Below are 14,732 nucleotides of genomic sequence, written 5' to 3'. Positions count from 1 at the left end.
GGAGAAGAGTTTCTCTTTCTCCATAACCTCGCCAGCATCTGCTGTCATCTGAGTTTTGGATCTTGGCCAATCTGACTGGTGTGAGGTGGAATCTCAGGGTTGTTTTGATTTGCATTTCCCTGATGGCTAAGGATGTCCAGCACTTCCTTGGGTGTTTCACAGCCATTCGATATTCCTCAGCTGAGAACATTTTGTTTAGCTCTGTACCCCATTTTTAATAGGGTTGTTTGATTCTCTGGTGTCTAGCTTTTTGAGTTCTTTGTATACCTTGGATATTAGGCCTCTATCTGATGTGAAGTTGGTAAATATCTTTTCCCATTCTGTTGGCTGCTGTTTTGTTTTCTTGACAATATCCTTAGCCTTACAGAAACTTTGCAATCTCATTAAGTCCCACTTGTTAATCTTTGACCTTAGAGCTTGAGCCATTGGCGTTTTGTTAAGAAAATTTTCTCCTGTGCCTATGTGTTCTAAGGTTTTCCATTCTTTCTCGTCTAATAGTTTCAGTGTATCTGGTTAAATGTGAAGATCCTTGATCCACTTACACTTGAGCTTTGTACAAGGAGATAAGAAAGGGTCTGTTCCCATTCTTCTGCATGCTGAGTGACAGTTGGATCACCACCATTTGTTGAATAGGCTGTCCTTTTTCCATTGAATGTTTACAGCTCCTTTGTCAAAAATCAGGTGACCATATATTTGAGGGCTCATTTCTGGATCTTTTATTCTATTCCATTGATCCACGTGCCTATTTCTGTACCAGTACCATGCAGTTTTCAGCATAATTGCCTTGCAATATAGCTTGAGGTCAAGGATAGTGATTCCCGCAGATGTTTTCTTGTTGTTGAGGATAGATTTTGCTATTCTAGGTCTTTTGTTATTGAAGATGATATTGCACATTGCTCTTTCCAACTCAATGAAGAACTGGGTTGGAATTTTGATGGGGATTGCACTGAATCTGTAGATTGCTTTTGGTAGGATGGCCATTTTTAAAATGTTGATCCTTCCAATCCATGAGCATGGAAGATCTTTCCATTTTCTGAGATCTTCCTCGATTTCCTTCTTTAGAGGTTTGAAGTTCTTGTCATACAGGTCCTTCACTTGCTCAGTTAGAGTCACACCAAAATATTTCATAGTTTTTTGTAACTTGTTTATCAGCTGTAGGAGTTCCCTGGTGGAATTAGTGGGGTCACTTAAGTACACTATTATGTCATCTGCAAATAGTGATGTTTTTACTCCTGTCTTTTGGATTTGTATCTCTTTGATTTTCTTTTGCTGTCTAATTGCTCAGGTTAGGACTTCCAGTATTATGTTGAATAGGTAGGGGGAGAGTGGGCAGCCTTGTCCAGTCCCTGATTTTAGTGGGATTGCTTCAAGTTTTCCACAGTTATGTTTGGTGTTGGCTGCTAGTTTGCTATATATTGCTTTTATTATGTTTAGGTATAGGCCTTGGATTCCTTATCTTTCCAAGACTTTTAACATGAGGGGTGTTGAATTTTGTCAAGCGCTTTCTCAGCATCTAGTGAGATGACCATATGGTTTTTTTCTTTGAGTTTGTTTATATGGTGGATTACATTGATGGATTTCCGTATGTTAAACCATCCCTGCATCCCAGGGATGAAGCATACTTGGTCATTGTGAATGATTTTTTTGATGTGTTCTTGGATTCGATTTGCAAGGATTTTGTTGAGTATTTTTCATCAATGTTCATAAGTGAGATTGGTCTGAGGTTCTCTTTCCTTGTAGGGTCTCTGTGTTCTTTAGGAATGAGAGTTATTGTAGCCTCAAAAAAATGAGTTAGGTAGTGTTCCATCTGATTCTATTTTTTGGAATAGTTTGGAGAGTATTGGTATTATGTCGTCAATAAATGTCTGAAAAAATTCTGCACTAAACCTATCTGGACCTGAGCTTTTTTTGGTTGAAAGGCTTTTGATGACTGCCTCTATTTCTTTAGGTGTTATGGGATTATTTAGATGGTTTACCTGGTCCCGATTTAACTTTAGTAACTTGTATCTGTCTAGGAATTCTTTCATTTCCTCCAGATTTTCCAGTTTTGTTGAGTATAGGCTTTTGTAGTATGATCTGATGATTTCTTGAATTTCTTCAGTTTCAGTTGTTATTTCTCCACTTTCCTTTCTTGTTTTGTTAATTTGGATACTCTCTCTTTGCACTCTAATTGTCTGGCTAAGGGTTTATCAATCTTGTTGATTTTCTCAAAGAACCAGCTCTTGGTTTTGTTGATTCTTTCAATGTTTCTTTTTGTTTCTATTTGGTCATTTCTGCCCTAAGTTTGATTATTTCTTGCCCTCTACTCCTCTTGGGTGTATCTGCTTCCTTTTGTTCTAGAGCTTTCAACTTTGCTGTCAAGTTGCTGATGTATGCTCTCTCCAGTTTCTTTTTGGAAGCACTCAGAGCTATGAGTTTTTCTCTCAGTACTGCTTTCATTGCATCCCATAGGTTTGGGTATGTTGTGTTTTCGTTTTCATTGAATTCTAGAAAATCCTTGATTTCTTTCTTTATTTCTTCCTTGACCCTGCTATCGTTTAACAGAGCATTGTTTAGTTTCCATGTGTATGTGGGCTTTTGGTTGTCTTTGTTGTTTTTAAAGACCAGCCTTAGACCATGGTGATCTGAGAGGATGAATGGGAGTATTTCAATCTTCTTATATCTATTGAGGCTCGTTTTGTGACCAATTATGTGGTCAATTTTTGAGAAGGTGCCATGAGGTGCTGAGAAGAAGGTGTATTCTTTTTTTTAGGATGATATGTTCTATAGATATCTATTAATTCCAGTTGGTTTATAACCTCTGCTAGTTTTAGAGTATCCTTGTTCAGTTTTTGTTTCTCTGATCTGTCCATTGGTGAGAGTGGGGTATTAAGTTCTCCCACCATTATTGTGTGGGGCGCAATGTATTTTTTGAGCTTTAGTAGGGTTTCTTTTATGAATGTGGGTGCTTTTGTATTTGGAGCATATATTGTAAGGATTGAGAGTTCCCCGGCTACTCGCAGCACAGTCTCAGCAGGCCTGTAGTTGTTGGTTGAAATCTGGTGTCTGCCTGCCTAGAGGACAGTTCTGCATCTTCTGAATCATATTTTTATTTGCTATAAGACTGAACTGCTGCCCAAGAAGATCAATCTCACCCCAAAAGAACTATTGTTGAACAGGTCCACTTCCTCCCTATCTTAATAACTTTTCTCTTTCACTACCTTTGCTGGGTGTTGGACTAGAGGAGAGATTGAAACCTTATTAAAAGTAGGTTGCAAAAATTTTATACCTACAAGTAAGAATTGTTTACACAAACTTGAGACAGGAGATTCTTGACATTGCAATACCATATCCAGATTGAAACAAGATATGAGGGCAAAGAAATCAGTACGTGAATAACACAGAGATAAACTTTACACACTGCACAAAAACATTATGCATGCAAGTATGCATGAGACACAATGTTATCTTATGCTGGAAATGATGGGCTCCAGACAAGTATATGTGGTGCTTTGAGAAACCCCAGGTAACAGCAGCCAGCCTTCATATTGGCCAAATTATTATGTCCATTTGCACCAAGCTACAGAATAAGAACATGGGATTGAGGCCCCATTAGAACATATTTGAGTTTTCTTGCTGCCAGAGATTGTACATCTCAAAGGTGTTGAGCATCACTAAGTTTAATGAAGATGAATTTTAAGATGTGGTATCTGAGAAACGGCTCATCGCTGGTGGCAGAGGGATCAAATATGTGTCTAATTGTACTGTCCTGGACAAGTGGTCAGCCCTGATTTCTCAAGGGCACCCAGAATGATCTCCTATACTTAGTCAAATTGTGTTCAGTAAGAAATTGCACATATACTCAAAAAAGAAGAAAAAAAGAAAGAAAGTCAGAAAGACAGAAAAAAGAGAGAGAAAAAGAATGAAAGAAAGACAGAGAAGAAAGAAAGAAAGAAAGAAAGAAAGAAAGAAAGAAAGAAAGAAAGAAAGGAAAGAAGGAAGGAAGATATGGATGATAGGAATATATGATCATTTGGAAAATAAATGTAATATTTAATTCATATTTATTTTCTAATATTTATTGAATATTTTATTTATTTACATTTCAAACTTTAATCCTCTTTCTGGTTTCCCCTCTGAAAACACCTTATTCCAACTTCCCTTTCGCCTGTTTCTATGAGGGTGCTCTACCACACACCTCACACTCCTGCCTCACTGCCCTAGCATTCCCCTAAGCAAACTACATTCTTAAGGAGTGTAAAGTCAAAGTCTAATCTGATAGGCTTCAGGGTACAGTAAAGAAGAAACAGAAGAGACTAAGTCTGTTGTCCAACCATGACCATCCAACTGCATGTATTATATTATGCATGGAGTTTGCAGACACCACTGAAGTAAAGAAAATATAAAATGTGGATAACAATAAGCCATATAAACAGATATGCTGCTTTGAAAGAGTTCCCAGTCTGGTAAACAGAGAGGAAGACAGGATTACAGGAGAAGCTCATCAGTGGACTATCTGGTATTTAAACATTTAGAAAGACTAAAACTGCTACACTTGATAGACCAGAGCTTTGGAAAAGAAAGGAATGCGTGGAGAAGAAAATATAAGTCTGCAGAGAACCTACCTCCAGTAAATGTATCATTTGAGGAAATTGTATGAGCTAAAAGAAGATAGGGAAGTAACCAAGGATTATGCCTGAGAGAACAAAATTTTGTTAGCCATCCACTACAGTCAGAAAGGAATACAATTCTCTGGATACTTGGGAGGTATTCAATAGTCTTTCCTCAATGATAAATTAAAAGTAGTCACAGAGTAAAATTGATTGTAGGTCTTTCATTACAAATCTTAAAAACAAAGCCCTTAACCCCTAAAAGAACATCATTCTCCAATAACTTACTTGCATTTCATAATGTATCCTAGGAATGCTAATAAAAATTACATTTATAAGATTTGGCAACCAAAAAAATGTCCCAAAATATCTGATAAACCAGGCAGTGGTAGCACAAGTCTTAAATCACTGCACTTGGGAGGCAGAGGGGGGCTCATCTCTGAGTCCATTGCTAACATGGTCTACAGAGCAAGTTCTAGGGCAGCCAGGGTTATACAGAGAAATAGAGTATCAAAAAATAGTTTAATATAATAACTAAAAAAAAATCAGATACAGAAATAATTAGAAAATATAAGCCAAAGTAGAATGGTTAGTTGAATTTAGCAATGATGTTGGAATTAGCAGATAAGGAGATTGAAATCATTGCTGGAATTTTACCACATATATTCAAAAGAATTAAAATATAGGCAATATTGGAAGAGTATGGTTACCTTCCATAGATGAGAAGTATAGTATCTGAAATGACAAATGAAATTCAGGGCATATTAAGCACTGAATAAAAAGAATAGCCATTTATTTTATTAAATTTGAATATTTTTGCTGTGTAGTGAGCAGCTTAGTCTAAAACCTTCCTGGTGATTTTTTTCTTTTTTAACTATTTCTCTTACATTTTTATGATAACAGTTCCATTAAAAGAGTTGTGATAGTTTAACTTTGAATCATGACGTTTAGGGCAGTTGAACTATGATAGGCACATACAGGAAGCTCAGACAATCTGAGCTTTTGGAATCCATGGAAGGCACCAGGTGAACATGTGCACCTACAGATGTGTCCCAAGGCCTTCCTCCAGGAGATTGACTTAAGCCCTGCAGGACAGACAGCCAACATAAAAATGAATACCAGGGAAAATTCCTTTCCAAAAAAGAAACAGATTTACTTTTTCTGCCTGGCTGCTTATCCCTCCCCAAGGGATCTTTTGAGCTAGAAAGAAGATAAATTGAGAGCATAGCAGTGGGTACAGTCCCTGGGGCTCTGGCTATATAACTACCCTGGCTACTTCTGAACTAGCCAGAACTCTAGCATCTATGGATCCAGAACCCATGTTTCAAGTTCTTGGTAAGTAATTCTGAGGAGAGGGAGCCAAAGGGTGTTTACACACCAGGATTTCACCACAGGATCAGAGACCCACTTGTGGTTTCCTTTGCTGAGTCAGTACTATGGGAAGATTAGAGATGATCTGTCTGGAAAAGAAGCAAATGTGAGGAGCTGATTCTTGTGATCTCTGTCTGTCTCTTTATCTTTATTGTCATCTCTGTCTCTGTCACTGTCTCTCTGTCTCTGCCTGTCTCCCCCCCACCACAACTTTCTATCTCTCCTTTTCTTCTGCTAGATTCCTAATAGAGTGAGTAATGGAAAAACTAAACGTACAAGCATTATGTGGGACCCGGATAGTATTCATATATAAATAGAGAAATTCAGAGGTCTAGGGGAAGAATATATTTTTAAGTGAATTATTGAGTAGGAAATAATTTAGGTAGCCATAACATCATAGGTAGGGACAAAAGTTGTAATAGGAAATTGAGGGAAAGATAATTTAGCAAATTTTAGAAAAAGTTTAAATTGCCGAAAGCAATAGCTCCAAAATTAGAAAATTATGTCCAAGGAAGTCATGAGTTATCTCCTGTTCTACTCAATAATGCCTAAAGTAACATCTGAATAAATTGCTCACATTCTTTTATGAACTTCAAGAACCCAGGGGAAAAGAACAATACTGTCACTTCTTAGAATAGTGTTTCTCTAGTGCTGATCTCTAACCTAGTCAGCCTAGAGACTTTTTTTTTTTTTTTTTGGTTTTAGACTTAAATTTCCTAGGATTCCTCACCATGCCCCTGGCTAGAACCAGAGACATTAGGAGCCAGTGTCAGCCTTAATAGTGTCACTGGCAAACTCTAGTCGCAAACAAAATCTAAGAGATACAACAGAAGTGTTCTGAGGTACTTCTTATGCTGCATAGGTGTCCCGCGCAACCGTCTCGCCTGCAAGAACGACGCGGCACACAAAATAGAATCCTTCTGCGGTAAACTTTATTGCTCTGGAAAACCAGTACTTGCTTCACGTGACGAAAAGGACGGAGAAAACCAAGAAATCCAAGGAGACGAACAGGACGAACAAGCTCCACGAGACGGCCGAAAACCAACGGGAGAAAGAGAGGAAGAAGAGAGGAAGAGGAGAGAGGAAGAGAGGAAGAGAGAGAGGAGCTATCCAGCCCGTCCCCTATAAAGGGATCAGTCCTTGCCTTGGACGCGGAGCCCCCTGATTGGTTGAAACTCAGCAGGCCCTATGACGCCACGGAAGAGGCGGAACTCATGAAGCGGAAGTTACCCAGCCTGCGCGCACATGGCTTGTTTACTGCTAACTCCAGCCAGATATCAGCGCCATCTTGTAATGGCGAATGCGTGGGAATGTGTGGGCGGCGCCCCACACATAGGCAAGCCCATATTTATTGAGTGGGAATTCTAACAAGACAGTGTAGAAAAAGTAGAAGGAAAAATGTAAGTATGAATGAGAGGGAAAGATATAAAACAATCATATGCCACCCAGACATTATATCTGATGATGAAAATAGTCACATTTAAGCTCTGTGAGGCACAAAGCATACTTCTGTCTCTGGGCTTTTCCACACCCCTCAATGCTTCAATCACAAGATGGGAGCTTCCAGATATAAACTCAAAATTCTTCCTGTTTTCAATATGAAAGGCCTCCAATATTTTCAGAAATACCTCATGATCCACAAGGTGGAGGGGGTTCATGGTCACAGGGGCTATGCTTTGTAAGAAAATAAATGAAAATTTTCCCAAGAAATTAGTCTGAAAGTGAGGAAGAAATAACTGTAAAATCTTAAAGATTCATATAGTGTTAATAATAATCGTTTTATTAGATTGAAGTTGTATGTGTTGTAGATAAAAGAAAAGCTAATGGGAATTAGGTCAGTTGTCACATATTATGGACTGAGCAGGTATTTGATTTTTACCTGAAATTCACAAGAAGATGTATTGAAATATAAAAGAACAGGTGGAGTTTATGATGCCCAGGTGACAGAGGACGCTCCTCAGTTACAGTCTCAGACTAGATGGTACCTTCTGTAGGGTGAGGCCAACCTACATTAAGCACAGTTCTGAACTGATGAAAAGAGAAGCTGAGATGAGATTGAAGTTGAGGTTATGGAGTTGTGAAATGGAAAAAGATTATACAGAGATAGATAGATTAATAGATGATAGATAGATATAGATAGATAGAGAAGATAGATAGATGGGTAGATGATAGATAGATAGATAGATAGATAGATAGATAGATAGATAGATAGATGGGATTAAACTATTGAAAAGATACCAGCTCTTGCTCAGGTAAATTATGTTTTTATTCTTTAATCTTTTTTTTACAATCCAGTCCACCCTCTGACTGTTTCACATCCCACGAGTTCTCTCCCCATCCATACCTCCAAGAGGAAGCCCCCACCCTTCACCACCACCCTGACTGACCCCTCACTTCTGGGACCTCAAGTCTTTTGAGTGTTAGGTGCATATTCTCTCATTAACTCAAGACCTGGCAGTCCTCTGCTATAAATGTGTTGGGAGCCTCACATCAGCTAGTGTATGCTGCCTGGCTGGTGGCTCAGTGTCAAAGAGATCTCAGGGATCCAGGTTAGTTGAGACTGCTGGCCTTCCTATAAGATCACCCTCCTCAGCTTCTTTCAGCTTTTCCCTAATTCAACCACAGAGGTCACCAGCTTCTGTCCATTGGTTAGGTGTAAATATCTACATCTGACTGTTTCAGCTGTTTCTTGGGCCTCTCAGAGTGCAGCCATGCTAGGCTCCTGTCTGCAAGTATACCATAACATCAGTAATAGTGTCAGACCTTAGAGCCTCCCTTTGAGATAGATCCCAATTTGGATCTCTGAACTTCCCTTCCCTCAGTCTCTTCTCTATTTTTGACCCTACAGTTCTTTTAGACATGAACATTTATGGGTCAGAGTTTTTCACTGTGGATGGCAACCCCATCTCTCCACTTGATGCCTGTCCTTCTACTGGAGGGGGACTCTACATCTCCCCATTGTTGGGCATCCCATCTGAGATTCTTTCATTTGAGTCCTGAGAGAGTCTCATCTGCCAGGTCTCTGGTACATTCTAGAATGTCCCCCCTACCTCCTACCTCCCAGGGTTGCCAGTTTCCATTCTTTCTGCTGCTCTCAGGGCTTTAGTCCTCTTCCCACTCCACCAATACCTGATCAAAAGATAAACTGTTTAAGTGGTCAACATACCTAACCTTCACCCAGAATATTGTGACCCATGAGTGAAACTATTACATTAATTTTGTATTTGCCAGGATTGCTAATAATATACTTATTGCTAATATATTGTTATTAATATAGTCATTATTATTAGCAAGGTTTTAAAAATGGGAGCTTTATGATTTTTTTTCTCTGTATACCAATACGCCTTGTTAGTGAATTCTTTTAGCAGACCTGCTGAAGAAACGATGGTCAGGAAGAGTGAACAGAGGCACCTGGGAGCTGCTGTCATTGCTGTGAGGGCAGTCTGGGAGGAGCTAGGAGAGAACTAGAGTTGTCATTTGGGGAGTAGAAGAGGCATCACTAGACACAAATATACACTATGAAGCTCTTGAGAAATGTGTTTGATCAGTGTGAAAATATCACAGAGCTCTGGCTCCCCAGTTTCACTAAAACTTTGACTGTACTGTACCCCAACCTCAAACCTGTTTTTTCCTAACCCATGCCAATTTTTAAACTATTAACTATATAATAATTTAAACCTTATTTGTTTATAAGGGTGTCTCTCTATCTGTAGCCCAGGCTAGCCTTGAATTGGGAAACCCTTCCTACCTCAGCCTCCCAAGTGGGAGCTACAAATGTGTACCATTACACCTAGCCCTGGCTTAAGTTTCTATTATCAGAGAATCACTTACAACTTATCAGACACTGCTATATCTTAGACAGGCTTAGGTGCAAGGAGTTGATTTGGGAGATCCTGGAATACTGCAACTTGCCAAGCTACAACGGGGATTTGAGATGCTCACAGTCCAGGGGCAGGGGATGCACATTGAAATATGTGAAGACTGTGAAGGCAATGTTTCATATTATTTACATTTTTCTCCCATTTCTCCCCAGTGTGAGATTACTCTTTCTTGGAAAACAGCTATACTCACCAATGTGCTGCCCACTCACTCTGTGTGCCTATGCTCACTCATTTGGTATCACCATAATCTCACTGAGTAAACACAGTGTCATCACAAGTGAAGATACTTTCATTTTCAATTTTGTGACCTTGGGATAAGGCTAAAAAACTTCTATGGGAAAATCCAACGTGAGAAGAGATTTACAGCAATGTGGAGGAGAGAAATATGTACATGGATCATTCAAGACAGAAATGAATAAGAACAGGGATGAAAGGCTTGAACACGTGAACTTCATCTTTCCGACATCACTGCAGTAATGATCACCACATGTGCTCCTTCATCTTGTTTAACGACACTCACTTCTCGCCTAGCATTGAGGTCACTCACTTTCCTCTGATCCAGAGCTTAGGACTCCTAAAAGCTGGATAAGTAAAGAAGTAGAGCAGAGACCACCTGTTTTATGAGATACATCCTCATAAAATAAAAATAATTTTTGGAGGCAAAAAGCATTGACTCTTTTCATTTTAGAGCATGTAAAATATATAATTAAAGCAAAGTAAATACAACTGAAAGGCTAGAATGCTATGGGAACTAGAGAGTTCTTTTTGTGCCGAGCTGTGCACATTATTTTGTTACACTATAGTAGTCAATTTGGATAATAGCGTATGTGAGTTTTTCAGAGAAAATATATGAAAAATGTAAATTTTGACCTGCATGTAAAGATAATATTCTAATAATTATTCTCAGTTTTAGTTTCTTTAAAGATATACTAATTCTGTCAAAGATAAATTTAAATCAACAGATGAACAGTTCTCCACATAGGTTAAAGTGATAGTAGCACCCCAGAAACAAGGCACCAGAGATGAAGAGATGCAATCAGTTGACTTGGATAACCTGCTATAATTGTATATAACTACAGCCACTGGCTCTTCGTTCATATATTCAGAGTCAGAACCTAGTTATCTAAATCCGAATTTTACAGTTTGCTAAAAGAAAGTTGTAGGGCCATATGACAAAATATGACAACCCACAGGAATGACACCATCTCTACTGGAGTGTCAGACTTCCTCCTAAATTGTTTTGTCAGGTCTCCCAGCTGGCAGCTCTGGCTGTCCCTGCCACTCAGCCTTCTCTTCCTCCTGGCCATGGGGGCTAATGCTATTCTTCTGATCACCATCCGGATGGAGGCCTCTCTGCACGAGCCCATGTACTACCTGCTCAGCCTCCTCTCCATGCTGGACATCATACTCTGCCTCACTGTCATCCCCAAGGTACTAGCCATCTTCTGGTTTGATCTCAGGTCCATAGGCTTTTCTGCCTGCTTCCTCCAGATGTATATCATGAACAGCTTTCTTGCTATGGAATCTTGCACGTTTATGATCATGGCCTTTGATCGCTATATAGCCATCTGTCACCCACTGAGATATCCATCCATTATCACTGACCAATTTGTTTTTAAGGCTGCCACATTCATTCTGGTCAGGAATGTCCTCATTCCTTTGCCTATCCCCATTCTCTCTGCACAACTCCATTACTGTGGAAGAAATGTCATTGAAAACTGCATCTGCGCCAACATGTCTGTCTCCAGACTCTCTTGTAATGATGTAACTGTCAATCGTATTTATCAGTTTGCTGGAGGATGGACACTGCTGGGATCAGACCTAATCCTCATCTTCCTCTCCTATACCCTAATACTAAGAGCTGTGCTGAGACTCAAGGCAGAGGGCGCTGTGGCGAAAGCTCTGAGCACATGTGGCTCTCACTTCATCCTTATCCTGTTCTTTAGCACTATCCTTTTGGTCTTTGTGCTCACACATGTAGCTAAGAGGAAGGTCTCTTCTGATGTGCCAATCTTGCTCAATGTCCTCCATCATGTTATCCCTGCTGCCCTTAATCCCATTGTTTATGGGGTGAGAACCCAGGAGATCAAGCAAGGAATCAAGAGATTACTGAAGAAGGGGTGGTAACCAGGCCAACAGCATCTCTGCATTTGTAACACACAGTGATTTATTATGTTAATAGAAAATGGCTGAAACACTAACTCACAATATTCTAATGAGGAAAGTAAGTACTAACTCTAAAAACTATTCCTGGCTTTACCTTCCTCTAAAAGTACTCAATACCTGCCCCCCCACACACACACACAAATTCCCTGTCCCTTCCAGGTGTAGTGGTACCTGACTTTAATCCCAGCATTTAGCAGGCACAGGGAGGTGGATCTCTGAGTTCAAAGTAGGCCTGGTCTACAAAGAGATCTTGAGGAAAGCCAGAGCTGCACAGTGAAACCCTCTTTTGAAAAAAACAAGTCAAACAAAACATGCCATATTTCTGTGACTCTTAATTTTCTACTAATAACTGATATCCTGTATAAAGTAGGAGAATCCAAAAAGAGTAAACACTATACAAGAAAATAACCTCCAGCTGCTCCTATATTGATCATCTCTGCACATTTATTTTTTTTGTGAATGTAGATATTAGCCTGAACTGAAACTGAGTTTCCTCTATAAAATTAATCTAATTGTACAATGAGTTTGTGAACAGAGCACAGCATTTGAATGGTCAGCTATGAATAATGTAAAGTTGCTGGAGCCAGAAGCAAATCTACTTTGTTTATGTCCTCACAGGCCAGTATCTTTCTAGATCTTCCATGTCTTTGCAAACAAACCTTCTTTGTCATTAGCCAAAACTCTCAAGACAGAGCTCTTGGAAAAACTGACATCTAACATGGTACATTTTATTAGATTTAGCATAAGTCATCACTTCCAGCTTCTTCCCTCATGAATTCACACTGCTGTTGTACTTGGAACTTTCTTCCAGGGATTTCAAATATCATGTGAGCTGTGTATAGGTTCTGTACATGTGTACTAATATGTCAGGAAATACTCTATCATGCAATGTGAATACAAAAACATCCATTATCAGCTGGGCAAATTTTTTCATTCAACTTTTTTATTCAGAATTCCTATTAGAGATTAAAAGTACAAAGATGTATGGATTTTTTGAAAAGGTTAGATGATATTTAGGCAAAATAAAAACCAATCTAGATCTCAGGAATATTGGACTATTGTTAATCTGGATCCAAGGAATCTTGAGAGGTTGATTTTCCTTCTTTCTACAAAGAAATAGCTAGAAAAAATAAATTACTTATGCATGAAAGCAGTAACTTGAAAAAAAAATAAACTAATTTGTTTGAGCTTTAAGACCTTCAGTCTAGTCTGTGCACAACTACAAAGATCATGTGCAGCTAAAAACGAACAATGTGTGTCACTCAGTTTCAGGATCTTTAACTGATGCATGAGGTATTAAAGCAGCTATTGCAACTTGAACATGTAGTCTTGAGAGTCTACAAAGTGACTGACCCTCCCAAAACAGATCATTTACACTGAAGAGCTCCTTCATATTTCTGCTTTAACCTAAACATAGACAACTCCCATGTTGTTTCCTCGATGACAGTTGAAAGAGAAAATGGAAGAATTTCCAAAACTCACAAATCAAAATTCAAGAGAGCCTAAAGAGTGTTTGTACACCTACATCTGTAAATGTGCTTTTATTTCCTCAGATGAAAGTAAAAGTTAGTGCCACACTTAAGCTGGGTAGATCCATGGCTTGGACTAAGCCCAGAACATTTCTATCTCTGTTCGAACTATCCCTAGGCCAAGACCTGGAAGCTTCTAGTCTCAATACCATCTAATCTTCCAAGCTTCTCAGTGATTTAATCTAGCTCCTCTCAGTTTCTGCCTGAATTGTTCTGCTAGGCCTCATACTAACTTTGGCAATGTGTCCTAATCTTCTTGCTCCTTCTCATTCTCTGGCTCCTGCCTTCAGCTGTGTCTAACTTGTTCTCTCTGCAACCTATCTCTGTAAAACTATCCCAGTAAAACTGCAATATAACCCCCTTTCTCTCTTTCTGCTCTGCTCTGAAGTAGCATCTCTTTCTGTGCTGTTCTCATATGACTTGAGTGTATCATGACTCATTCTGTCAGATCTTTCTCTGATTTATCACTTTGTCCCTCAATTGCATGTCACATTTAAACATGTTGTTTTCTTCTACAAACCACCCACACTTTCATTGTAGGGATTAAATATGTGTACTAAGTGCATGTCTGTATTTCTGCCAGGTCATACTTTAATCCAGAGTGTGTCTGTATTCCAGCCAAATCACAAAAGACCTACAAAGCCCTACATGTTCTTTGGATATGATCCCTTGCCCGAGCAGCCATGTTGCAGAATTAAAACTCCTCTACAGATATCATTTATAGTCCAATTTGCACCCAGCTACTGAAAACTACTGTATGTTTCTGCTTGAGTGAAAGGTTCAATAGATATTAGTGAATTATTTCAGGTTCTCTTTGATAAAAGCTTTGGTGGTGTGCTTTTCATGATGGCCATTGTGACTAGAGTCAGAGGAATCTGAAACAATTCTAGTTTTGCTCTAAGTTAAGCTAACGTTGCTTTCATTGTATATTGAGTGATAGTATGTTCAATTAAGACATTCTAATATTAATATTTTCAAGATTTATATTTTTGCTATTTGTAGTAGCCTATGTAATAATAGAGAGCATATTATAGGAAAATAATTTTGATCCAATTTTGAGTTCAGTTATGACTTATGATTGAAGACACAAAAGCACTTATGTTTCCAAGAAGATGCTAACTCTGTTATCCCAGTGATTCTGAAGACCACAGAAAAATTGAATATTGATTTGTTTTGTTATTATACAGGATATAAAC

At 38.9% G+C, this 14,732-nt stretch overlaps 1 protein-coding gene across 1 annotated transcript; it reads left to right on the top strand.

The window, feature by feature from the left end:
- Positions 1–11,020: 11,020 nt before the first annotated feature.
- On the top strand, positions 11,021–11,968 carry OR56A3 (olfactory receptor family 56 subfamily A member 3; the record flags this gene model as incomplete). Its single annotated transcript, XM_080913401.1, has 1 exon — positions 11,021–11,968. One exon carries the CDS (start codon positions 11,021–11,023, stop codon positions 11,966–11,968), a length of 948 nt encoding a protein of 315 aa, XP_080769527.1.
- Between the last annotated feature and the right edge of the window lie 2,764 nt (positions 11,969–14,732).

This window comes from Micromys minutus (assembly GCF_963924665.1).
Source record: "Micromys minutus genome assembly, chromosome: 2".
NCBI classification, from domain to species: domain Eukaryota; kingdom Metazoa; phylum Chordata; class Mammalia; order Rodentia; family Muridae; genus Micromys; species Micromys minutus.
This window is presented reverse-complemented; position numbering and strand designations above follow the sequence as displayed.